The sequence below is a fragment of the Lagenorhynchus albirostris genome, chromosome 1 (assembly GCF_949774975.1).
Source record: "Lagenorhynchus albirostris chromosome 1, mLagAlb1.1, whole genome shotgun sequence".
Taxonomy (NCBI): Eukaryota; Metazoa; Chordata; class Mammalia; order Artiodactyla; family Delphinidae; genus Lagenorhynchus; species Lagenorhynchus albirostris.
Window position 1 is genome coordinate 37,422,422 of NC_083095.1, and position 23,896 is coordinate 37,446,317.

The 23,896-nt window shown below is 47.3% G+C and overlaps 2 protein-coding genes across 2 annotated transcripts in view; one reads left to right on the forward strand and one right to left on the reverse strand.

Moving 5' to 3' along the window:
* ESR2 (estrogen receptor 2) overlaps positions 1 to 23,896 on the forward strand; it is a 196,069-nt gene that overhangs the window by 72,395 nt on the left and 99,778 nt on the right.
* SYNE2 (spectrin repeat containing nuclear envelope protein 2) overlaps positions 1 to 23,896 on the reverse strand; it is a 329,548-nt gene that overhangs the window by 3,372 nt on the left and 302,280 nt on the right. The window contains exons 101-113 of one of the 2 annotated variants that reach the window (XM_060141612.1): positions 18,130 to 18,292; positions 12,356 to 12,543; positions 11,697 to 11,847; positions 11,167 to 11,349; positions 9,605 to 9,742; positions 8,404 to 8,598; positions 7,598 to 7,880; positions 7,025 to 7,093; positions 5,987 to 6,126; positions 4,041 to 4,155; positions 2,894 to 3,096; positions 1,716 to 1,916; positions 629 to 757 (exon numbers count right to left, since the gene is read on the reverse strand). In XM_060141612.1, the coding sequence (XP_059997595.1) occupies positions 629 to 757; positions 1,716 to 1,916; positions 2,894 to 3,096; positions 4,041 to 4,155; positions 5,987 to 6,126; positions 7,025 to 7,093; positions 7,598 to 7,880; positions 8,404 to 8,598; positions 9,605 to 9,742; positions 11,167 to 11,349; positions 11,697 to 11,847; positions 12,356 to 12,543; positions 18,130 to 18,292 (2,158 nt within the window). Of the gene's footprint in view, positions 1 to 628; positions 758 to 1,715; positions 1,917 to 2,893; positions 3,097 to 4,040; positions 4,156 to 5,986; positions 6,127 to 7,024; positions 7,094 to 7,597; positions 7,881 to 8,403; positions 8,599 to 9,604; positions 9,743 to 11,166; positions 11,350 to 11,696; positions 11,848 to 12,355; positions 12,544 to 18,129; positions 18,301 to 23,896 lie in introns of those variants that run through there. The other variant, XM_060141603.1, reaches the window with a different exon arrangement.

Below are 23,896 nucleotides of genomic sequence, written 5' to 3' on the forward strand. Positions count from 1 at the left end.
CAGCTGTGGAACATTTCCATCATGCAGAAAGCTCTATTAGAGCTGCTCTGGACACGGGGGCTTTACGAAGATTTTAGACCCAAAACATTTTTTAAGCAATGACCAGTGTTCTGATTAAATTTAAAATGTTTAAAACTAAACCACATACAAATATATGGATAAAAATGTCACCTTGAGTGCAAGTGAGAATATATGGGTCTCACCTTGGCTTGCTGGTGAAATAAATATATGAAAACACAGCTACCCTCCCAGAAGAAAGACTGTGTATGTGGCTATGGAAAACTCATACAGCTCATCATGACGGCCAGGTGACTGAACACCGTGTTTCCTCCCAAATGAGCTGTGTTCACAAGGGCAAAATACTTCAAAGGGCCTTCAGTTTCTCAGGATCCTGCCAACCGCCTCCATCACCAGTTCCTGAGAGTCTTGACGACTTCCTGCTCTGGGCCACGACTTTTCGTCCCTGCACTCACCCCGCTTCGGAACAGCGCAGGGGTGCTCAGTAGACACCAACCAGAACACGAGGGCAGAACACCATGTGGGCGTTGTTTCCAGAAACGCCAGGCGAGGCCACCTAAGCACTGACCTCCTGAAGAGGCCAGTGGTAGTGCAGGGCCCCTAGACTTACCAGGAGCTCCTCCCGACATGCCAGGAGGGGCCGGGGGTCTGCCTCTGGGTCAGTGACACGAGCCTCCTGCCTCCGGCTCTCGGCGCTCGCTAACCACAGCAGCAGGCTTTGACTCAGCTGGTGAAAGTCCTAAAAAACAGCAGATGTCAGAGCATGTCCCTTTCGTAGACTGTGAAGGCAGGTAATCCATCATCATGCTAATCCACCATCGTCATTTGCTCTGCTGGTCCTTCTCCAGTGAATACAAGGGCCAGATTTAAACTAAACGCCAGGGCCCCCAAATGAGGGGAAGCAGGGCAGGAGAGCACTCGGCCCTGTCCCAGGAGGCACACTGAATTCTGCCACGCTAAAAGTGCTGGCAGAAAGGTGGGGCTTCGGAACACCCCACCTGATATTACTAGGAAGAGCACACAAATTATTCAACACATCTGCTGGATTCACTGGTCAAGGGAGACACCCCAGCAGGACAGACTATGGCCCAAAGACAGTGCTGCATGTGGTTGCTGGTGGGCTCCTGTTTCCTAGGATGGGGTCAGAGCTCACCTGTTGGGCATTTATTGTGTGGGCGGTGCTGGGTCAAGGTTATATGCATCTAGTCCTAAAGAGAACCCTGTGAGGTAGGCCCTGGAATTGTTCCCATTTTCCAGATGAGAAAACTGAGGTCTAGAAGGTGCAGTGTTTTCCCCACAGTCACACGGCTACTAAAACTACAGAGCTGGGTTAAACTGCGCCTTGTTCTAGGGCCAGGTCTCTTAACACTCTGCTATCCAGTGTTCCTGGCAAAAGGACAGACACAGGGCAATGTTGGTGTGACACTTCCAACCTACTGGAACGCTTGCTGGAACCCTTACAGTACGGGTGGGTCTGGGCAACACAGTGGGAAATGCGGGGCAAGCGTCGGGTCTCTGAGGCAGCAGGTGGGCCGCTTTGGAAACAAATGGTAAAGCGCATGCTTCTTAACACAAACCATATTTGGCTGTGCGAAAGCAGCCTGAAGATGATAAACATATCTCTTCTCCCACCCACGTGGGCCTGGCTGTGCTCGGGACTGGACCTCGGGCGCCGGCTGGGCGCTGAGTCGCCGTACCTGGCACTGCATGAGTGACAGCCGTAAGCCCTCTCTCCAGCTCTCCACCGCACCCTGGGCCGCGTCCCAGCGCAGCCGCAGCTGGCCGACTCTATCTTGGAGCTCTTCGGAGTCGGTGCTCTCAGTCTGCAGAAATTCCTTGCTGCTCACGTTGACAGAAACCACTAAGGCCTTGTAGGTGTCAAAGGCTTTTAGTATGTCCTACCGCAGAGGGAAAAGACTGGGTCAGGCACTCTAAACAGTGATGTGGGGTTCATTTTGAACTTCAGTGGGGAACGGATCTTCCAAACACTTCTCTAAGCCGTGGCCCGGCATACAAGAGCAACGTCGCCTGTCACTGGCTGGGAAGCCTCAGGTAAGGGAGCTGCCTTACGAGGTCACGACTTGGCTGGCCAGATGACTGGGCTGAGAGACGAGGCCCGTCTCCCAGTGGACCAACTACACCGCAGGCATGAATAGACCCTGCTGGCCTCTGTCTGGCTTAATAACATTTCTGGGTCAGATTAAAAGTCTTCTACATAAAGCACACATAGTTATCCTGCATTCGCCCCGGAGTATCGCACAAGTGTTATTCCTTAGGATGAGTGGTAACCCCTGATATATCGGTGCACAAAGTAAAACAATAGTGCAAGTGTGAAGACTGCCTGGATACCCCAAAGCTCCTATCCTGGGTCTTCCTGGGAGCCCAGGCTCATGTTCAGAGCACCCCCAAAGTGCAGGGCTCAAACTGCCCCTCCCCTGCTCCCTGGCTGTGTGGGTGACAGCTCCCAACCACGTAGCAGAGTAACCGCTCAGGCCACAGAGTCGGTCGGTAGGTGCACTGTCCTCCTCCTCACCCTCAGCACGCCACCCCCCCGTCGTGCCTGCGTACAGTTTGGAAGGGTGTTTTTAGGCTGCCTGTCCATGGCCACGGGGGTGGTCCCACAAGAGTCCAGGGATCCCTCCGCAGTCAGATGGGAGCCACAACTCCCCAGCACTGCTCTGGGCTTTGGGATCATCTGGAGACGCTCCTCTGAATGAAAATACAAATCTTCACCCGTGTGCTTGCTAGTTACAGAAATGAAGTGCGAGAGGCTACTAACCACACAGCGTGTGCGAGCCGCCCCTGACGCGGCAGGCAGAGGATCTGATGTGCACACGCGTTCTGAGGTCCTCTTCCCCTCCACGCCCTCACTCACCTTCAGCCTCTTCACTCGGAGTTCCATTTCCTGCATACCAGAGGGAGGCTTTGCCAGCTTTAATGTTTCCAGCTCTGCTTCAGTTTTTTCCAGCCACGTGGTGATGTCGCTGATATCAGAGTTCAGCTGCTGCAAGTTTTGTTTTATTCTGAGTTTACTGTGAAGTTCTTGCGCTTGGATCAACTCCCATCTATCAAAGGCACCTGGAATAAAAAGCCGCCAATAAAAAGAAGCAATAATGCAAACAGATTTCTCTGCTTCCAACTAATTCAGCGTCACAGTGATAAAACCTGCAGGGGATGCTCCTTGCAGGAGCCTTGGGGTTTGGGGGTTATCACTTCCCCCAAGTGTGGAACAGCACATTTCCCTCGCTCTGGTTCAAGGCCTGTGCTGCTGCACTCCCACACAGGCCAGGATGAAGTAGGGAGCTGCTAGGAGGCCCAACATGTTGCCAAGATCACTGTGGTCCCAGGTTCAGCACTCCAGTTCATGCTGTATTTAAGGCACTCTCGGTCTTCCCTGGTGGCGCAGTGGTTGGGAGTCCACCTGCCGATGCAGGGGACACGGGTTCGTGCCCCGGTCCGGGAAGATCCCACATGCCGCGGAGCGGCTGGGCCCGTGAGCCATGGCCGCTGAGCCTGCGCATCCAGAGCCTGTGCTCTGCAACGGGAGAGGCCACAACAGCGAGAGGCCCGCGTACCGCAAAAAAAAAAAAAAAAAGCACTCTCCCCACTCTCCCCTCTGTCCATGAATGATCAGGTCGATGCTATGAACTTGACTTTAGGCTCAGTTGAGTCACGACTTTTCTGGTCTCTCGAGGAGACACCTGACACAACTCTTTGATCATCATCTTCATGTCTGATCGTCACATACAAGCGAAGTCATGCAGGTAAAAACAGACCCTTTATCATGAGGCTCATTTTGTCAATATTTAGAGAATAAATAACAAACAGGAACTTGTTCATAAATACAAGTCAGCTGATTCTAAAATAACATTGGCTGCTATAGGCCAAGTTCAGCAGTTTTGGTGAATTATGTAGTTGGTCAATTCCTAATCAATGTTCTGTTGAGCAGTGCCTTAAAGTAAATGTCCAACTAACTCAAAACACAGTCTCTGCCTCATAACAACGGCCCAATTTAACTGTACCTGACTGCTGCCCGGTGAGAGCAGCCAGGCCCTCGTCTTCCTGCTGTGGGCCGCCAGTCAGGACTCTGGGATCTTCTTTGCCACCTTCAGTCCCTGGAGACAACAGCAGCTTTACCTAGAATGAGACAATTTTTATGTTACCATCTATACATTTTAAAGGCGTCTGAAGAATGTCTTGGTTCATATTAACAGGTAAGAAATGAAGATATAGGAACCCTTTCCTTTGAAGGGTAACTTGCTTGTAATACAGAGGCACTTTAGTGTATGGGTAGCATTTATAAGCAGCAGAGCTGATGGCAGAAATAAAGCTTCAGCAAAGGCGCAGGGGGAGGGGTAAGCAGGTAAGATGTCAATCTTGGGAATAAAATGGCCTGATTTAATTTGAGGCTTCCTAACACTCCTCAATCCAACCATGCAAAAAGGCTTAAAAACAATCGCTGAGCTTACCAGACTGTCATTGTGTTAGCACTTTTACATTTGCACAGTATTTTACAAAATTTTAGTTATCCCTCCCAGTCACTCTGTAGAGCTGGTTGGCATTATTATCACCGGGAATCGGAAACAGCACAAACCTGCCTCCTAGGGTCATTCATTACCAAGCATTTATCTCTCACTGTACATATTGACTCTTATGTTATCACAGAGCTGCCTGGGCTGTTATCTGAGGACTTTCCAAAAATAAATGTATCTTTTTTTTAGAAAACTCGTGTTTTTTGAATTGTGTCCATATGGCCTATTTGTGTGGAATGAAAAGAAAAAACCAAAAATCCTTCAGATTGGAGGTTGCAGACACACAGACACAAAGGGTGAGCTTTTGAAGGTGGCCAGGCAAGGAACACAAGCATAGTTACCGGAAGAGGCCAAACCACATGGTCCTGGATGCAAAGCAAAGGTGAGGTGCTGGGGGCTCTCTCTCCGGGGCTGTCAGGTCTTACTCGGCACCACAGAGGGACAGATTAAAAATGATAGCTGCTTGCTAAGAGGAAGAGTTTCCGAGTTGGGCACGGGCAACACATTATCAAATGATTGGGGTCTGACCGTGTTTAGGCAGAACCTTCTCCAACTATCTAGCAACATCCACTCCTCCACACAGAGGGCACTCTGACAACTGATCTAGTGACGTTCACATCACTTCTGGTTTCTCTAAGAGGTGACACTAAAAATGTGCGAGATGTCTTAATTTCAACTTGCTCGTCACGAATTCTCTGTACTGAGAATGATTTGGGGCCAACGTTAAATCCTCCGCAGGCTGGCCCGCAACAGCCGCGTAGCCAGAGCGTGGCAAGGGCTCATGTTGCTTGAGGAAAGTGCAACTAAGAGGGAACAGTCACTGGTTTAACAACAACGACAAACCATATACAGTAGTGACGACAACAATAACAATAATGGTGACCACTTCGAAGGCCTTCTTTATACCTTCATACATATTAATCCTAACAACAATTATGCAAGGTAGGTTTATCCTCAGGTGAGGAAGGCTTACAGAGGCAAGGTAAAGTGTTCATGGTCCTAGAGCCATTTACTGGTAGGGCAGGGAATCAAACCCAGGTCTACCACTGCACACTGTCAAACCTTTCTGAACAGGAATTCACAATTTTCTGAATAGGATGTGTAGGCAAGGTAAACATATCAAAGGTCTGGGAGCGCAGGAGCAGCGCAGGAAGGCCAGCACTTTGTTTCTCTGCTGTTTGCACAATGACTGACTCAACAGTGATAATCCCTGTCATAGCGCATCAACACTCCAAGATGGTGTCTGGCCGGACAGCTATCTCTAAGTCTAGTCAGTTATGCCAGAGTTCTCATGAAGTATGTCACCACGGGAAAACCAACCCAAAATATGCCTGGGGAGTGAGCACACACAGCATACACCCAAAGCTCTCTCCCTTTAAATATTTTAACTATTACTCATGCACTTGGGTTGTGCTCTCAGTGGGGTCAAGACTTACGTAGGCTGGTTTATAAGGGGTGCTGGAATCGGAGGGGATGGGCTGGACACTCCTGTCACCTCCCACTTGCTTGTAGCGACGCTTGCGGCAGGGAGGGCTGTCGGGAACGTGCCACGAGTGGCCTTCAGAAATGGATTTACCTGAAACAGAAAAAGAGCAAGTCCATTCCCTCCAACCGAAGCATTCACATTTAGTTACACAGAAAACATGGCATCAGGTTACAGTATAACATGAGTTCTGCAGCTTTCCTTGCAAAGCATGCATGTTTGCAAAATGTCAGTATGTCCCAGAAGGGAATGAAATGAGACTCATGCAACTGGGCGGCACTGGGCCTGCACTAGATGGGTTCACGATGGAGCACAACAAACACGTGATCTGCTGCAGGATGAGTGGCCTTTTGGAGCCGGGGGCTCTAGCGGTGGGGGGCACTGGTGGCAAGGCTGGGTTTGGGGGCCAAGAGGACTGAAGGCCTCTTAGGAGTGAGGGAAGAGTGAACATCAGGATGGACTAGGGGACCGAAGGGCCGCTCGTGGCTCTCCCCAACCACCGCAGGTGGGGATGGGGCAGGGAATGAAGATCAGAGCTGCAAGTCAAGGAGAGGGAGGTGTCTTCTCCTGCGGCAAAGGCAACAGTACCCTCACCCCCTCCACCTTCCCACCCTCTCCCCAGGAAATCACCGTAAGCAGGGTAGTAGTTCTAAACCAAGCCACCATGAAGAAAGCTTGGCCCATGCCAAAGGGCTTGAGTGAGATGGAGAGAAAAATAAAAATTTTAAAAGGCACCTGAAAAATTCCCTTCTGCACAGGCCTGAAGGGGAGGAGAGGGATGGCGTGGAGACTGCTCTGGCCTGGGAGGGTTTTGTATGGAGCACGAAGCTATGTGTGAGTACGGCAGTGCAAATACACCATGACACAAGGACCAAGGCGCATGGTGTCCACAGAAGGCAGAGGTCAGACATGACACGGGAGCGAGGTTTAGGATGCAGTGTGCACCACAGGACGCTGCCATGTTGGGACGCATGCACGGGCAGGGGCCTACCAGAAGACGCTTTCAAAGTTTTTGTGGTCATTTTAAGATATGCCTCAGGATTTTCAGGGATTTCTACATCTGAAAAAGAACAATGTCATTTTCCTCACTGCAGGCGTCTGTAGATGAATGCCCAAGTATTAAGTTAAAACAGTAGAAACATTGTCACCTGGGAGGAGAAAAGTGACTACCCTTTATCTGTTTTATTAAAAAGCTTTAAAGAACCAGAAGGAACTTTTCAGTTAACTCCTGACTGTCCGAAACAGCGGCGCGGGAGGGGAACTGCGTAGAGAGGACAGAGACGCTCAATCTACTGATATTCTGAAAAACTCAATTGAAAGGCCACTGATGAGCCTCCCGTCTAAGAGCCATCAGCAAACAGCCTTCCTGTCCCAATGTGGACTTTGTTTATCCTTCCCTTTCATTCCACCAGGAATAGGAAGGAGCCAGCCCTCAGGGAGGTCAAAGGCGGGCAGGACAGACACGGGAAGCCACAGGAAGTCTGGGTCAGCCGCAGCCTGGACTCTGACCACTGAGAGCTGGCCGTGTTGCTCAGGTGCTAAGACTAGCCGTGCGGGGCCATACCTGACAGCGCGCTGTAGTACGGGCCCTCCTCGTCTTCTTCGTGAGAGGACGAGCCCCCCACGTCCCCTGTGTGATCCCACTCCAGCGGGATGGAATCCACGCTGACAGGGGTCTCACAGCCGGAGCGCTCGGGCCCTGGCGCCGGGGGCACCAGGTGACAAAGGGACTGAGGGGACGAGGGCTCCTCGCTCTCTCTTCTTTTACGCCAAGAGTCGTCCTGGATCTCTCTGGGGTCTTCCACGTCCGTTTCATTCTCAGAGGCTTCCTTTTCATCTTCCAAGCCCTAGAACGGGGGTATCCAGTTTTCAGAATTAACCACTGGGAACTGGCGGCTTCTGAGTAAGTACTGGCTCTATATTAGTAAGTGTGGAAAGAGCACTTTTCAACTCAGCTTTTTAAAGCAGACTCACAGGTACAGAGAACAAACCAGAGGTTACTAGTGGGGAGAGGGAACTGGGGAGGGGGCAATATAGAGGTGGGGGACTAAGAGGTACAAACTATTCGGGATAGAACAAGCTACAAGGATATATGGTACAACACAGGGAATACAGCCAGTATTTTATAATAACTATAAATGGAGTATAATCTTCAAATATTGTGGATCACTATACTGTACACCTGTGACTTATATAATATTGTACAGCATCTATCTATACTTCAGCAAAACAAAAACATAGTTTTTTTTTTTTTTTTAAACCATAGAATAAATCATTGTTAACCACGCACAGTTTCCCAATTCTTTAAAAGTGGAGTCAAACAGCCACTTGGGGTGGCCCAGCAGCCCCGCGTGAGGCGCAGCCCCTTACCGACGTGTGGGAGGTGAGCCTCCGGTGGAATCGGGAGACCCTGCCAAACACTTCCTGGCAATAGCGGTGCAGCTCCTCCAACTCATCCTCAATCAGCACGGCGTCCAGGGGCTCACTCTTCTGAATGAGCTGCTCCCCAAAAACGATGAGCTGATCGATCTTGTTGGTATTTAATGTAATTTCCTGCTGGAAACCCTATTTAGAATATGAGAAAGAAAGGATTTCAAACTCAAGCTTCATCAGTTTTCAACTAAGTGACTCCAAAGATTTAAGAATTTAAAATGATCACACGTATGTATTTTTTCCTTCCCCCTTCTGGGCACTGACTTTTCCAGTTACAATGATTCTAAAGGTCTGACGTGGATGAACCTTTACTGTTACTGGGTGTGAGGGACAGACCTTGTCTTATTGACACTTGGTAGAATCAGAAAATTTCCCATAGTAAGTCTCCACTGGGCATTTCTGCTGACACAGTAATAGTGCTCATTGGTGCCGTTATACCATGGAAGGCAAATCAAATTTCCATTTCTCAACCTCTTATAAAATTTAGCCAAGGAGGGAATTGTAGTGCGATTAAAGTGTAGTACAGACATTTGTGACAGTGGGAGAGAAGATACCTGTTCCTGGTCCCACTCTTTTCTTTTCTCTTGTTTTTAAATGAGAGGTCTTTTATTTTTTTAATTTATTTCTAAAATATTTATTTATTCATTTGGCGGCACCGGGTGTTAGTTGGCGGCATGTGAACTCTTACTTGCGGCATATGGGATCTAGTTCCCTGACCAGGGATCGAACCCGGGCCCCCTGCATTGGGAGCGTGGAGTCTTACCCACTGGACCACGAGGGAAGTGCCCTGACCCCACTCTTGAGAGAGAGTTTCCTGCTGCTACAGCCCACAGGTTGCACTCAGACTCAAGTGCTGGAGAAACAGCACCTTATGAAGTTCTGTCTGGAACCGCAAGAGCGTTCTCCCCTTGGATGATTACATACGACAAAGAGAATGAAGGGCCTCGTTCCAATACCCCTCGACCGTAAGGAACAGTATCCTTGCTTGTGATAACCTGGCAGTACACAGGTGGGTGCAGTCTGGCTGCTCTGACACTTCTGGAACCTGCTCTCAGGGTATCAGGTGAAGTCTGTACTTGGCCAGCTCTCCCCTGCCTAGGTGCACCCTTTGGGGAGGAGCTAAGGAAGCAGGCCTTACGTTCAGCTGGCGCATCTTGTCGTCGGCATCGCTCTCCGAGAAGTGCTCCACGTTGGTCAGCTGCAGGTCCATCTCCGTGAGCCACACCAGAATGCTCTCCCTGGTCCCCTCGAATTCTTCCCTTTGGTTGGTGAAATGCTGCGAAAGGGTGAAAAAATCACGTTTGTGTTGATGGCATAACAGGAGTTCAGGCAGACAGCAAAGTCACTCTCAGAAGAGGGGAAAGGGAGCCCAGGGTACCCCCGGAGGCCCACACGGCCAGGAGCCTGGGGTCTGGTCCTGGCTGTGGGATACCAACGAGCCCCCTAAACTTCCCTGAGTCTCAGTATCTGCTGGTAAACGAGGTGTGGGAACGTTGACCGTGATCTCTAAGGTTCTTGCAGCATTTGAAATGCTATAATTCTCTGGTCTAAGTCAGTGATTTTCCCAGTCTGTCCTCTGAGGAACACGCCCCTCTCAAAGTCCAGGCGAGGCACTTGCCTATTTTCAACTGTCAGCCTCCTGTGGGAGCTTCTGCTTGACAGAAGGATTTAGTAGCTTCGGGATGGAAAAGTATTGATCTCGGGGTTGAGCCTGGACTAGTGCCCCATTTGCCTTCACTGATATAATTCCGAATGTATTTCTTCAAAAACAGAAAACCCAGATTTATCACTTCCAGTTAACGAGGCCTCTTGGGTTACCACCTCATAGATGGGCAGCTGATTCTCAAACAAACATAGGGCCCAGTGAAGGCTTAGGCTGGTCACAGTCAAATCCAGTCAGCAGGAGATAAAGAAATTCATGCAAGGGGGTTGCAGAAAAGCTAGCCCATTTCTTCCTGAGAGGGTTAAACAAAAAACCCAGATTTTCCTCTTCTTAGAATGGTTTCAAGAGTGCTCTGCCTTAAGAACGGAAGCAAGGATTAAAATTACTTCCTGTAGCCACAACCCACACCGGTCCTGTCACTTTACACCTGGACTCACAAAGGTTGACCTATGATGTCTTCTGAATCACAGAAATCTAAGGTGACGGTTCACACCCCAGAATCAAACCCATCATTTGAGGTCAGACAGCTGCTGTGAGGTTGGGAGAACTGTCACTGTCCCCAGCCCCTAATACAGAGCAGGGGGCTCTGTCTGTTCCCTCACAGTGCAAGAACCAACGGGACACACAAAAGCGGGCAGATGGGCAAAGGGGGCCTCGTCCCAGACTAAGAGGTATCTTCGCCCGACCTGGTGACGGCAGCGCCCCAGACTCTGGGCAGTGTGTGGGCTGACGTGACACCCTCAGGGGTGACAGGAGTCGAAAAAAAGCGATGTGTTGGTAACACAATCCCTTGAATAAGCTCTGCCTGAGAAGCCTATTCCAAGGCAAATAACTTCACTTTAAAAAAAAAAAAAAAGGAACGCTTTTTGGCAGCTTTGGGCTTAAACAAAAGGGAAGGCTGTACTGGAAGAATGTCAAGACAGCTTAGGCCTCAAATGAAATCTACCCGCTGCTTTGTTACAAGCCTGACATCACGTATCCGACCCCCTCCACCTCCCCAATATCTACAAATGACCCGGGGACGTAGAGGAGGTTACTCGGAGTCGCCGCAGGATGGCTGTGACCCGCTTCTGGAGGTTGTCCCAGCGCTGGTTGCCCTCGTGCACCATCTGCTTCAGTTTGCTGGCCGTGTCGGTGCGGTTCTCGCGGGCCAGCCGCCGGTACTGCTTGTTGATGAGCTCCAGCTGCGTGAGCCTCTCGTGAATCTGCCGCTGGAAGGCCTGTGGCACGGGGGGGCCCTGTCAGTGCCATAGCTGCAGGGCCCCGGGACACCCCTTCCAGGCCCCAGACCACCTGCCTCAAATGTCCATCCAACGGAATGGCCACAGAGGGCTGGCTTCACCCGTTCTTCTGACACTACTGCAGAACACTTTCAAGTTCACGGTCTGCGGTTGGCATAAATCGGTAATGCCCCACAAAGCCGCTGGAGCAGCTGATGGTGGGCTGGGGACCGGGCGGCCGCAGCCAGAGGTGGGGAAGCCTGCCACTTATGTGAAGTCATTTAAGCCAGCCCCGAGCCCGCCGCATCCTTGGTTATCAGGACCACTGGGCTGGGGAGGGCCTTTACCTCAAACCTCTTCAGCTCTTCCTTGGCAACGGTGTACAGCACCTCGGAGGAATTCGGGCAGGCCGCTGTCCTCTCGGCGGACTTGAGCCAGTCCTCGAAGCGGGAGTAATCATCTAAAAACTTCTGCCAAAGCCGCCACGTCTCCTCAATTCTAACAGGAGGAAAGCAGCTCAGTACAAGCCATCCACGTCAAGCCGAGCTTTTACGTGGCTTTTTCTCCCGACTGGTCCCAGTCCCAGCCCGCCTTGCACTGGCACTAAATATTTAGGGGGAGAGACCCTGCTACCCCTTCCAGGAAATAACCAGAGACATCACTTTGTGGTCAGGACACTCCCCTTCTGGGAGCGCCAGGCCCCTCAGAGCTTCTGCTTCACAGAGGTCACCCAACAGGAGACAGGCGTCCTCCACTACTTAGAGCTGGGACACATCAGCACAGTGGCCACCTGCCGTTACACCCCAAGACACAGGAGGGCTGGGGAGAGACATGACCCTGCCTGTATTCTCCTTGAATGATCCCCTTAATAAGGACTGGCCACACCTACTGAGCCTTCCCCGCCAATACTTGGCACGCCCCTCGGTGAAGCTAACAGAACACAGTCACTGTTACGTAGGTCAGTCGGGAACACGCAGTCGGCATCCAGGGGCAGCTTGGTCCTTACTTCATCCGCCGCTCCATGGACATGGCGCAAATGTTCCTCCAGCGCCTGTCCAGGCTCCTGGTGGTCTGCTGGACGGAGTCGCACTCAGTCTCGTTGGCACAGGCATCGGAGTCGTGCAGGAGGACGTCGCAGATGTTAAACACAGACTCCACCCCTGCACTGTGCTGTTCTATGTCTCGCTGCAGGTCCTGCAACGATGGGAGAGTAGGAAGCACGTTGAGGTGCTGGTGGCGGTAGTGGGAAGGTTCCCCCCGACCCTTCTTCCAGCCCGGGGGGCACGGTCCTGCGTGCATTTCTACCTGGAACTTGGCAACACGGGCTGAGTCTCTCTCACCTTTGGGCAACCCCTGTGCGACAGTATCTGACACAAGGCCTAACCGCGGGCAACAATGGGATCGATCTGTTGAACTGACTATGGGAGGGGGCAGGAGAAGTGGGGATTCCCTCCCCTGAGAGCCCAGCCCCCCCAGACTCTGGGGAGGCATGTGATCTACTCCATACCACCTGATCCCAAGGGCCTCCAATATAGACTTGGCTTTGGGGAGGTCTTCCTTGGAAAACTGACTTATCTTCAACAGGACCTAAAACTTCAGCAACAGAAACTCTTAACCTTTTATGGGTCACAGAATTCTTAAATCTCCTAAGACCTCTGTACTATCTTCATACACCTCCACCCCCCAAACTGTACTCGCAGCTGCACGGTCTCCACAGCCTCCCCAGGAGCCTATCCTGGCTCCACGGGCCCAAGGGGTAGAGACGCTGCCCTCCAGCTGATGGAGTCCGGTCACGGCTGTAGCTCGGGGAGGGGGCGGGGTCTCTGGAGTCTTGTCCCATGATGGGGAGAGTGCTACTGATTCAGGAAAACGAAGGGTCACCAAGAAAAACATGCACGGTCATAGGAAAAAGTGGAAAACTTGTTTAAGTATAAACATGGCATTTTCAGTTATCACCCAGGGAGTGTTCCTTCTACCCACAAGGGCAGGGCTGGGGGAAGGGCGAGGTAAGGTGCCTGTTTGTTTTGTCATTCTGGATGAGCCAGGCCTCTCCTGATATCCAAATTCTGTGATGAGTGACATGAGACCACACCACTCGTCTTAGTACCCAAATTACATTGTGAAATAGACAAAGTTAAATAAGCCGCTATTAACTATACAAGTTCCCTGGATTCAGCATAGTCCATTTTACAGGAGGGATTATTTTATAAACAGTGGCTGCCACTGTCTACAGAAAAGCAGCATGAAGTTCATTCCAGGTCACCTCAATATTTAACAATTTTGGAGATTACGACTGGATTACTAGATAGGACTAATGTTTTCTTACTTTTCTTCTGATAAATGCACATTTGGATAATTCTGTGTCCAGGTGGAAATGAAAGAATAAAATGCTAACACTCAAATCAAGTTTTAAATCAAGCAGTTCTCAACACAGATCCTAACTGATGAAAAATGAGCACCTCAAAGTTATAGTCAGAAGAAAATGTGCTTTTCAGTTTGTCACCCTGTGTGTCCTATGAAGAGAGATGTGCAGGTGATTTTTTTTTTTAAGCTTTACAGTCAGTCTAAGACAAATGTCTGAAATGCTGCAATGGGGGCAGTCATCTTGGGGTCAGTGGACTAGCTTTATAATTAATAGGTTTGAATAGAATTCCAGGTTTAAGAATTCTTACCCATTCACAGAATTGCCACAGGCTTTCCTAAAATTTACAGATATTGATAAACAACCTTTTAAACTTTTTTTTTGCCAAAATAATAAATAAGGAATCCTAACGCTGGTGCTAAATAAGTAATAGTGACAATTATCATTGAAAAATGGTACCTGCCCCTGACCTCACCTGGTAGGGTTGGGTAGGATCTGGTTGAAAAGCACTGAGAAAGTCTAGTCTATGGATACACACGAATGCCATGTATTTTAATAGCCTCTTTGCAGTTACTCTGCATTTTTTACTCAGCTTTTATTGAATGAAACAGCTAAAGAAAACTGATTAATATAAAGGGTAAACAATGGCAAGAAATGAGCTCTCTGATAATTTACAAAAGACCATGAACACCTTGGCTAAAAAAGGAGTCCAGAGTTTTTCAAAATTTCCAAAACAAACTTCTAATACACCACAAAATGTCCTGCTGATACTGTAGTATGAACTAGTTAGTTGTCTTGTAAAATATAAAATAAAGTAGTGGACCATATTTTAAAACACAAACCACTGAAGTACTGGACAAGTGACATTTTGCAAACTGAAATGATCCCACCACTAGTACCCATTGAGGCCCGAGTTTGCACAATGACTGGATTTCAAAAGTGTTCAGACGCAGAGACGAATCCGACTTAAGAAACAACGTAAAACAATGTGAAAGATTTTTGCCAACGGTTCTGGAAACATGAGTGCCTGTTTACTTTGTTTTTCTGCTCCTGAGTACGTGACACAGAGCACTGAAGCTGGGAAAGGGCTGAGGGAAGTTGAGGATCAGTGAGAGGACATGGGGAGAAACAGGAAACCAGAGCAGAGAATGCAGCCAGGAAGAATAACACAAAAGGAACTAGAAAAAATGAGATACAGGGGGGAAAAAGGAAAACCAGGCTGAGAAGGCAGAAAACCATGGCGTGTGTTGTGGGAACCCAGGTGGTGGCGCGAGTGTCTCTGCAGGAGGGGCTGGGGGTGTCAAGCAAGTCCAGCAGGGTGGTCCTGGGCGGTGGATGGGCTTTGGCATGAAGCTGACTTGGCCACTGGGGAGGGGACTACTGGTAACTATAGGGTGTGGGGGTAACGAACCCCCCAAGCCACCATCAGGCACCCCTGGGATGCCTGGGAACCAGGCAACCAAAGAAAACTGGGGAGAGATACTGAAGACTCAATGAAAGTGGTCCATGGTTTAAACGTGTCACAAGGTGGCCACCACTTCCTTTGCATTTTGAAGATGATCTATTCTACAGGAATAACAATACAACACTTATTACCTAAGGAGTTTCACATAAAGAAGAGAAGCAAAAAAGACTTTTATAAGGTCTGACCCCTTCTGCACCAGGCCCCCAAGGACGTTATAATGAGGGTCCAGGGACATCATGGCGCTTTATCACTTCTGGGCCTGAGGGCTTTTGCAGAAGGCGCTACTAGATGATCCCAAGAGTTTGGGTCTTATTTCTGGAAGCAGTCAAGCAATTTATTATATTTAAATCAGTGACAGAAACACAGGAAAGGTTTTTAAAAAATGGCCCATAAATAATTATTTTGTGTGACACATTTTCTGTTTTTGGTGGAGCATTTAAGGTCTAGGTTTAGTTATAATTTTGTTTTTTTTAATAAAAATACTACAGGTTTCCTCAGGACATCTGTGGTAGGCAGAATATTGGCATCCCCAGAACCATGTCCTTATCCCCAGAACCTGTGACTAGACTAGGTTACGTGGCAAAGGAGAATTAAGCATGCCAATCAGCTGACCTTAAGATAGGGAGGTTATCCTGGATTATGTGGGTGGGCCTAATGGAACCCCAAGGGTCCTTAAAAGTACAAGAAGAGTCAAGCAGAGGGAGAAAGGCTCAGAGAGATGCACCGTTGCTGGCTTTGAAGATGGCGGAAGGGGGCCATGGGCCAGGAAAGGCAGGCAGCCTCTAGGACTTCAAGGCAAAGAAATGGATTCTCCCCTAGAGCCTCCAGAAAGGAAAGCAGCCCTGCTGACACCAGATTTCTGACCTCCAGAACTATAAGATGATAAATTTGTGTTCAGCTGCTAAATCTGTGGTCATCTGCGACAGTGGCAATAGAAAATTAATACATCCAACTTCTTCACAGCAAAGTGGTCCTGAATACTAACTCCGTAATTTTTTTTAATAAGAATTCCATGATGGTGATTCTACGTTCTATAAATTGGAAACCTTCAAATCAACCAGACTGAAACTATATACCATTTCAGTACAGGAACACACATGGCCAAGAGAATGGCAGCTGCTCCAAATTGTACACTCTTGGGAATAAATTCCCTGCAATTTAATGATGTTTTGTCATACATCAGATTTATAAAATGTTAACACATGTTATTAGCCCCTGCCAAATTCAGCCACGGGCTAAAGGGAAAAATGTTGTCAGCTTTCGTTCTATTTACCTGAAAAGACTCACCAGTCAGGGTAAATGGTTATTTGCAAGGCCTGTCTATGAAGAGACTATTCAAGAAATTCAACCTAATGGATCAATCTTGTAAATACAGCTGATAATGTTCAGTAGCCCTTTACTGATAAGGGCATTAAAATCTCTGCAGTGTCCATTAACATGGTAGTTATATCAATATTCATTTCTCCACAAAGCAAAGACAGAATATAGATGACCTCAGTGAAAAAGACATACTTAAATTTCTGAGGCTAAGTGGAAAAACCAGTATTTTTACATTGTAGCATTGCTAAATCATACTAGTTTGAAAATCAGAGAATAGGCATTATTCAAACAGTAATTGTAATAGGATTAAATAAAGATCTAAGTCTAGAGTATTATCAAATACTTAGCTCTATTTCGTGGTAGCATGAGATGTTGCTTATTATCATGAGAAGGACTGACCTGACCTCAAGAGAATTTATAATCAAGGGGTGGCCTTCTGGCTTTGATAATCTGATGAAAAAGTTTCAGCCCCCCAATTCTGTCTCCAAGCAGCTGGGATATGTGAGTGAATCGGTGTATTGACAGACAACAAACACCAAGCCTTTGAAGGAAACATGAAGAAAACAGATACAAGGCTGTGAACTTGGTAGCGACCATATTGCTCATATGGTTAAAACAGAATCTGCTCACAGGGCTGCGAAAAACAAGTGAAGGAAAGCTACTAAAAGAATAATATAAGCTTAGCTATTTTAAAAATAAAGAGGGGGCTTCCCTGGTGGCGCAGTGGTTGAGAGTCTGCCTGCCGATGCAGGGGACACGGGTTCGTGCCCCGGTCCGGGAGGATCCCATATGCCGCGGAGTGGCTGGGCCCGTGAGCCATGGCCGCTGAGCCTGCGCATCCGGAGCCTGTGCTCCGCAACGGGAGAGGCCACAACAGTGGGAGGCCCACGTACCGCAAAAAAAAAAAAAAAAAAAAAAAAAAAAAATATATATATATATATATATATATATATATATATATATAAAGAGAAGCTCAGGCACTGCATATGAGAATGAGCATGTAAACGTGAGCCTATGGAGGGTAGGAGAGTGGATTTGACAAGTCAGTGAGACCAAAAAGCACCTGCCAGGTTAGGGGCAGGATTCGGTGGTGTTTAAATTGTGGAATTTCCAGGGTTGGCTAAGAGGGGATATAACTGATGACAGAAATGCACAGAACATTGCAGGAGAGGCTTCCTAAGCTATTGGTCCAAACATGCTCCTTCTTCTACACCCCCCCTCCCCGAGCACTCCCCTTTTCTTGAAGCTCTATCAGACCCATCATGTGTTGTCCCATGAAAACCTTCTTTGGATGGAAAAATTATTTTTCTTTCAATTCATTGCCAAAACTATAGTAACAAAAACAGAGATTAAAAAAACCTTATTTACCACTAAGATTAAGGTCTGCATCTTCAACATTATTCAAAGTATTTCACAAAGACCTACATGAATGGTGGTGGTGGGGTGGGCACTCAAGAGATGGATGCCTCACACCGCCAAGAGCATGGACAGGCGGTCAGCTTTCTCTGGAGAAAACATACCAGTATTACGAAATATGAACCCACTAAAATGCACAGCCAGTGCGGGGATGGTTTGCATTAGCAGACGCTGTGAACACCTAGGCTCTGACAAAAGCCCATTCTCACTTCCCCACCTGCTGTTCAGCGAGCCTCTTCTGGATCTCTTGATCATCACAGACATCATAAACCACAGGCTTAGAGAGCTCAGACTCGATCCGAGCCAACCAGGTGCGAAGGTTGCTCATGTTTTTGTCTAACTGCTGAATAAAAGCGAAGGTCTCCTTCAGCTTCTTCACCCTAAACATATTTGCAGCAAATAAGAGGTGGAAAACAAAAGCACAATGTTTAGTGGTGAGAAGAATGCACCCATAAGCCTGCTGGAGGTTAAAAAGTAATCATCACTGGTTACTGATTTTATAGCAGGGACTAATGCTCACGTCGCCAGAGTTTTTACACAATATGGGACAATTTACAGAATTGCTGTTCCGGCTGATTTTCAAATGGACTAAGAGATAATCTACCCATGCAAGTATGAAGTCCTATCATTCTCAGGGTGGGATCCCCTGAGACCCAGAACATCTTTCTGGGGCTCCAGAGGAGATAGGAGATGCCATTTCTTTCTTTCCAGGTTAAGATCACCACATGTGACTTGTCCAGTTTCTGTTTTGGGTATCACCGAGATCACAGCAGCCAGGGACCTTTCCTGATGGGTAAAGACGTTACACACCTGGCTCATTGGTGGTACCTGGCCTGCGATGCTTCTCATGGGACCCTCTTCTTGAGCAAGTACAGAGCATGTGCCAAACCCCACCACGTCCAGCCTGAGGGGCTGGGGGTGACGTACACATGGAACCAGTCCATCCTAGGGCAGCTGTCTCAGCCAAAAAGGGAGGGATGGACACATCATCTACAAGCACAGTTGCAGCTCCATCTACATGACCAATCTGCCTGGCTCAGCGTGGAGTGGATCTGAACTAAGACACATGGCGTCAGTATACACGGAGAGCTCCCGGGCATGCCAAAGTGCTGCCACGGGGAAATGATGCAGGGGCTGAGGAAAAATGATCTCCATATAGATCCTGAAAGAAAATGTTAAAATCCTCAAGCAGAGGGAGTGAAGGCTTGTTCTGGTGATCTGTGGGCTTTTTAGTTAATCCCAGAGACTTGAAGTAATGGCTACAATGGAAAATTCCCGCTTACTGATACTCATGTTGCAAAGTGCTATCAGAACTGCATCCCAGGGACTGGAAAGAGAAACTGGGGCACTGACTCCTAACTCACAGGAAGTGCCCCACCTTCCCTGACAGCAGCATCTCTTCCTTGGCTGCCTGTGAACAGCTTCCTGCTGCCCCCTCACCCTTCTCCCAGCTTCTGGTTCTGCAGCCGAAGTGTACAGCAAGTCTGATTCTCGCTCCAACTCTTCCACGGTCCTCGCCTACCCCAACATAGCAGTTTAACGCCCTGACCTTTCTAGTTCCTCAAGCGGTCAGTGGCCTCTCTGTCTCCAGCCCTGCACTCTGCGAAGTGGCTCCCCTCCCTTCTCCTGCAGCTTCTACCACTGTTCTCTCCGAGATCAGCTGAGGGCCCCTCGACCACGTGCTCCTGCAGCCCTGTGTCTGCACCCCTCGTTGACCGTGCCCATCTGGACAGAGCCCACACCAGCCAGGCTGCAAGGGGCTACCTCTGTGTGCACAGTACCTCCAAGACCGCCTGGTGGCCGGGAGGCATTGACAAGCATTTGCTGAATGAATAAATGTGTGTAATAATCCACTCCATGTGATTATTTAATAAAACCACAGGGTTGTGAGTGTTTATTATTTAAGTAAACCAGAGAGATTTGAGAAGATGGCGGAAGAGTAAGACGTGGAGATCACCTTCCTCCCCACAGATACATCAGAAATACATCTACACGTGGAACTGCTTCTATAGAACACCCACTGAATGCTGGCAGAAGGCCTCAGACCTTCCAAAAGCCATGTGGAGGACAGGCTCTTGGTGCTCCAGCCAGGCATCAGGGCTATGCCACTGAGGTGGGAGAGCCAACTTAAGGACACTGGTCCACAAGAGACCTCCCAGCTCCACATAATATCAAAGGGCAAAAATCTCCCAAGATCTGCATCTCAACACCAACACTCAGCTTCACTCAACGACCAGCAAGCTACAGTGCTGGACATCCTATGCCAAACAACTAGCAAGACAGGAACACAGCCCCATCCATTAGCAGAGAGGCTGCCTAAAATCATAATAAGGCTACAGACACCCCAAAACACACCACCAGACGTGGACCTGCCCAGCAGAAAGACAAGATCCAGCCTCATCCACCAGAACACAGGCACTAGTCCCCTCCACCAGCAAGCCTACACAACCCACCGAACCAACCTAAGCCACTGGGGACAGACACCAAAAACAACGAGAACTATGAACCTGCAGCCTGCAAAAAGGAGACCCCAAACACAGTAAGATAAGCAAAATGAGAAGACAGAAAAACACACCACGGATGAAGGAGCAAGATAAAAACCCACCAGACCTGACAAATGAAGAGGAAATAGGCAGTCTACCCGAAAAAGAATTCAGAATAATGATAGTAAACATGATCCAAAATCTTGGAAACTGAATATAGAAAATGCAAGAAACATTTAACAAGGACCTAGAAGAACTAAAGAGGAAACAAGCAATGATGAACAACACAATAAATGAAATTAAAAATACTCTAGAAGGGATCAATAGCAGAATAACTGAGGCAGAAGAACAGATAAGTGACCTGGAAGACAAAATAGTGGAAATAACTACTGCAGAGCAGAATAAAGAAAAAAGAATGAAAAGAACTGAGGACAGTCTCAGAGACCTCTAGGACAACATTAAATGCACCAACATTCAAATCATAGGGGTCTGAGAAGAAGAGAAAAAGAAAGGGACTGAGAAAATATTTGAAGAGATTATAGTTGAAAACTTCCCTAATATGGGAAAGGAAATAGTTAATCAAGTCCAGGAAGCACAAAGAGTCCCATACACGATAAATCCAAGGAGATACATGCCAAGACGCATATTAATCAAACTGTCAAAAATTAAATACAAAGAAAACATATTAAAAGCAGCGGGGAAAAACAACAAATAACATACAAGGGAATCCCCATAAGGTTAACAGCTGATCTTTCAGCAGAAACACTGCAAGCCAGAAGGGAGTGGCAGGACATATTTAAAGGAGAAAAACCTACAACCAAGACTACTCTACCCAGCAAGGTTCTCATTCAGATTTGATGGAGAAATTAAAACCTTTACAGACAAGCAAAAGCTGAGAGGGTTCAGCACCACCAAACCAGCTTTACAACAAATACTAACAGAACTTCTCTAGGCAAGAAACACAAGAGAAGGAAAAGACCTACAATAACAAACCCAAAACAATTAAGAAAATGGGAATAGGAACATACATATCGATAATTACCTTAAATGTAAATGGATTAAATGCTCCCACCAAAAGACACAGACTGGCTGAATGGATACAAAAAAACAAGACCCATATATATGCTGTCTACAAGAGACCCACTTTAGACCTAGGGACACATACAGACTGAAAGTGAGGGGATGGAAAAAGATATTCCATGCAAATGAAAATCAGAAGAAAGCTGGAGTAGCAATTCTCATATCAGACAAAATAGACTTTAAAATAAAGACTATTACAAGAGACAAAGAAGGACACTACATAATGATCAAGGGATTGATCCAAGAAGAAGATATAACAATTGTAAATATTTATGCACCCAACACAGGAGCACCTCAATACATAAGGCAAATACTAACAGCCATAAAAGAGGAAATCGACAGAAACACAATCATAGTAGGGGACTTTAACACCCCACTTTCACCAATGGACAGATCATCCAAAATGAAAATAAATAAGGAAACACAAGCTTTATAATACATTAAACAAGACGGACTTACTTGATATTTATAGGACATTCCATCCAAAACCAACAGAATACACATTTTTCTCAAGTGCTCATAGAACATTCTCCAGGATAGATCATATCTTGGGTCACAAATCTAGCCTTGGTAAATTTAAGAAAATTGAAATCGTATCAAGTATCTTTTCCGACCACAATGCTATGAGACTAGATATCAATTACAGGAAAAGATTTATAAAAAATACAAACACGGGCTTCCCTGGTGGCGCAGTGGTTAAGAGTCCGCCTGCCGACTCAGGGCACACGGGTTTGTGCCCCGGTCCAGGAAGATCCCACATGCCGCGGAGCAGCTGGGCCCGTGAGCCATGGCCGCTGGGCCTGCGCGTCCGGAGCCTGTGCTCCACAACGGGAGAGGCCACAACAGTGAGAGGGTTGTGTACCGCAAAAAACAAAACAAAACAACAAACACATGGAGGCTAAATAATACACTACTTAATAACAAAGTGATCACTGAAGAAAACAAAGAGGAAATCAAAAAATACCTAGAAACAAATGACAATGGAGACACGATGACCCAAAACCTATGGGATGCAGCAAAAGCAGTTCTAAGTGGGAAGTTTATAGCAATACAATCCTACCTTAAGAAACAGGAAACATCTCAAATAAACAACCTAACCTTGCACCTAAGGCAATTAGAGAAAGAACAAAAAACCCCCAAAGTTAGCAGAAGGAAAGAAATCATAAAGATCAGATCAGAAATAAATGAAAAAGAAATGAAGGAAACAATAACAAAGATCAATAAAACTAAAAGCTGGTTCTTTGAGAAGATAAACAAAATTGATAAGCCATTAGCCAGACCCATCAAGAAAAAAAGGGAGAAGACTCAAATCAATAGAATTAGAAATGAAAAAGGAGAAGTAACAACTGATACTGCAGAAATACAAAGGATCATGAGAGATTACTACAAGCAACTCTATGCTAATAAAATGGACAACCTGGAAGAAATGGACAAATTCTTAGAAATGCACAACCTGCCGAGACTGAACCAGGAAGAAATAGAAAATATGAACAGACCAGTCACAAGCACTGAAATTGAAACTGTGATTAAAAATCTTCCAACAGGGCTTCCCTGGTGGCGCCGTGGTTGAGAATCTGCCTGCCAGTGCAGGGGACACAGGTTCGAGCCCTGGTCTGGGAAGATCCCACATGCCGCGGAGCAACTAGGCCCATGAGCCACAATTACTGAGCCTGCGCATCTGGAGGCTGTGCTCCGCAACAAGAGAGGCCGCGATAGTGAGAGGCCCGTGCACTGCGATGAGGAGTGGCCCCCACTTGCCGCAACTAGAGAAAGCCCTTGCACAGAAACGAAGAGCCAACACAGCCATAAATAAATAAATAAATAAATTTTTAAAAGGGCAAAATTCCCAAAAAAAAAAAAAAAAATCTTCCAACAAACAAAAGCCCAGGACCAGATGGCTTCACAGGCAAATTCTATCAAACATTTAGAGAAGAGCTAACACCTATCCTTCTCAAACTCTTCCAAAATATAGCAGAGGGAAGAACACTCCCAAACTCATTCTACAAGGCCACCATCACCCTGATACCAAACCAGACAAAGATGTCACAAAGAAAGAAAACTACAGGCCAATATCACTGATGAACACAGAGGCAAAAATCCTCAACAAAATACTAGCAAACAGAATCCAACAGCACATTAAAAGGATCATACACCATGATCAAGTGGGGTTTATTCCAGAAATGCAAGGATTCTTCAATATATGCAAATCAATCAACGTGATACACCATATTAACAAACTGAAGGAAAAAAACCACATGATCATCTCAATAGATGCAGAGAAAGCTTTCAACTGAATTCAACACCGATTCGTGATAAAAACCCTGCAGAAAGTAGACATAGAGGAAACTTTCCTCAACATAATAAAGGCCATATATGACAAACCCACAGCAAACATTGTCCTCAATGGTGAAAAACTGAAAC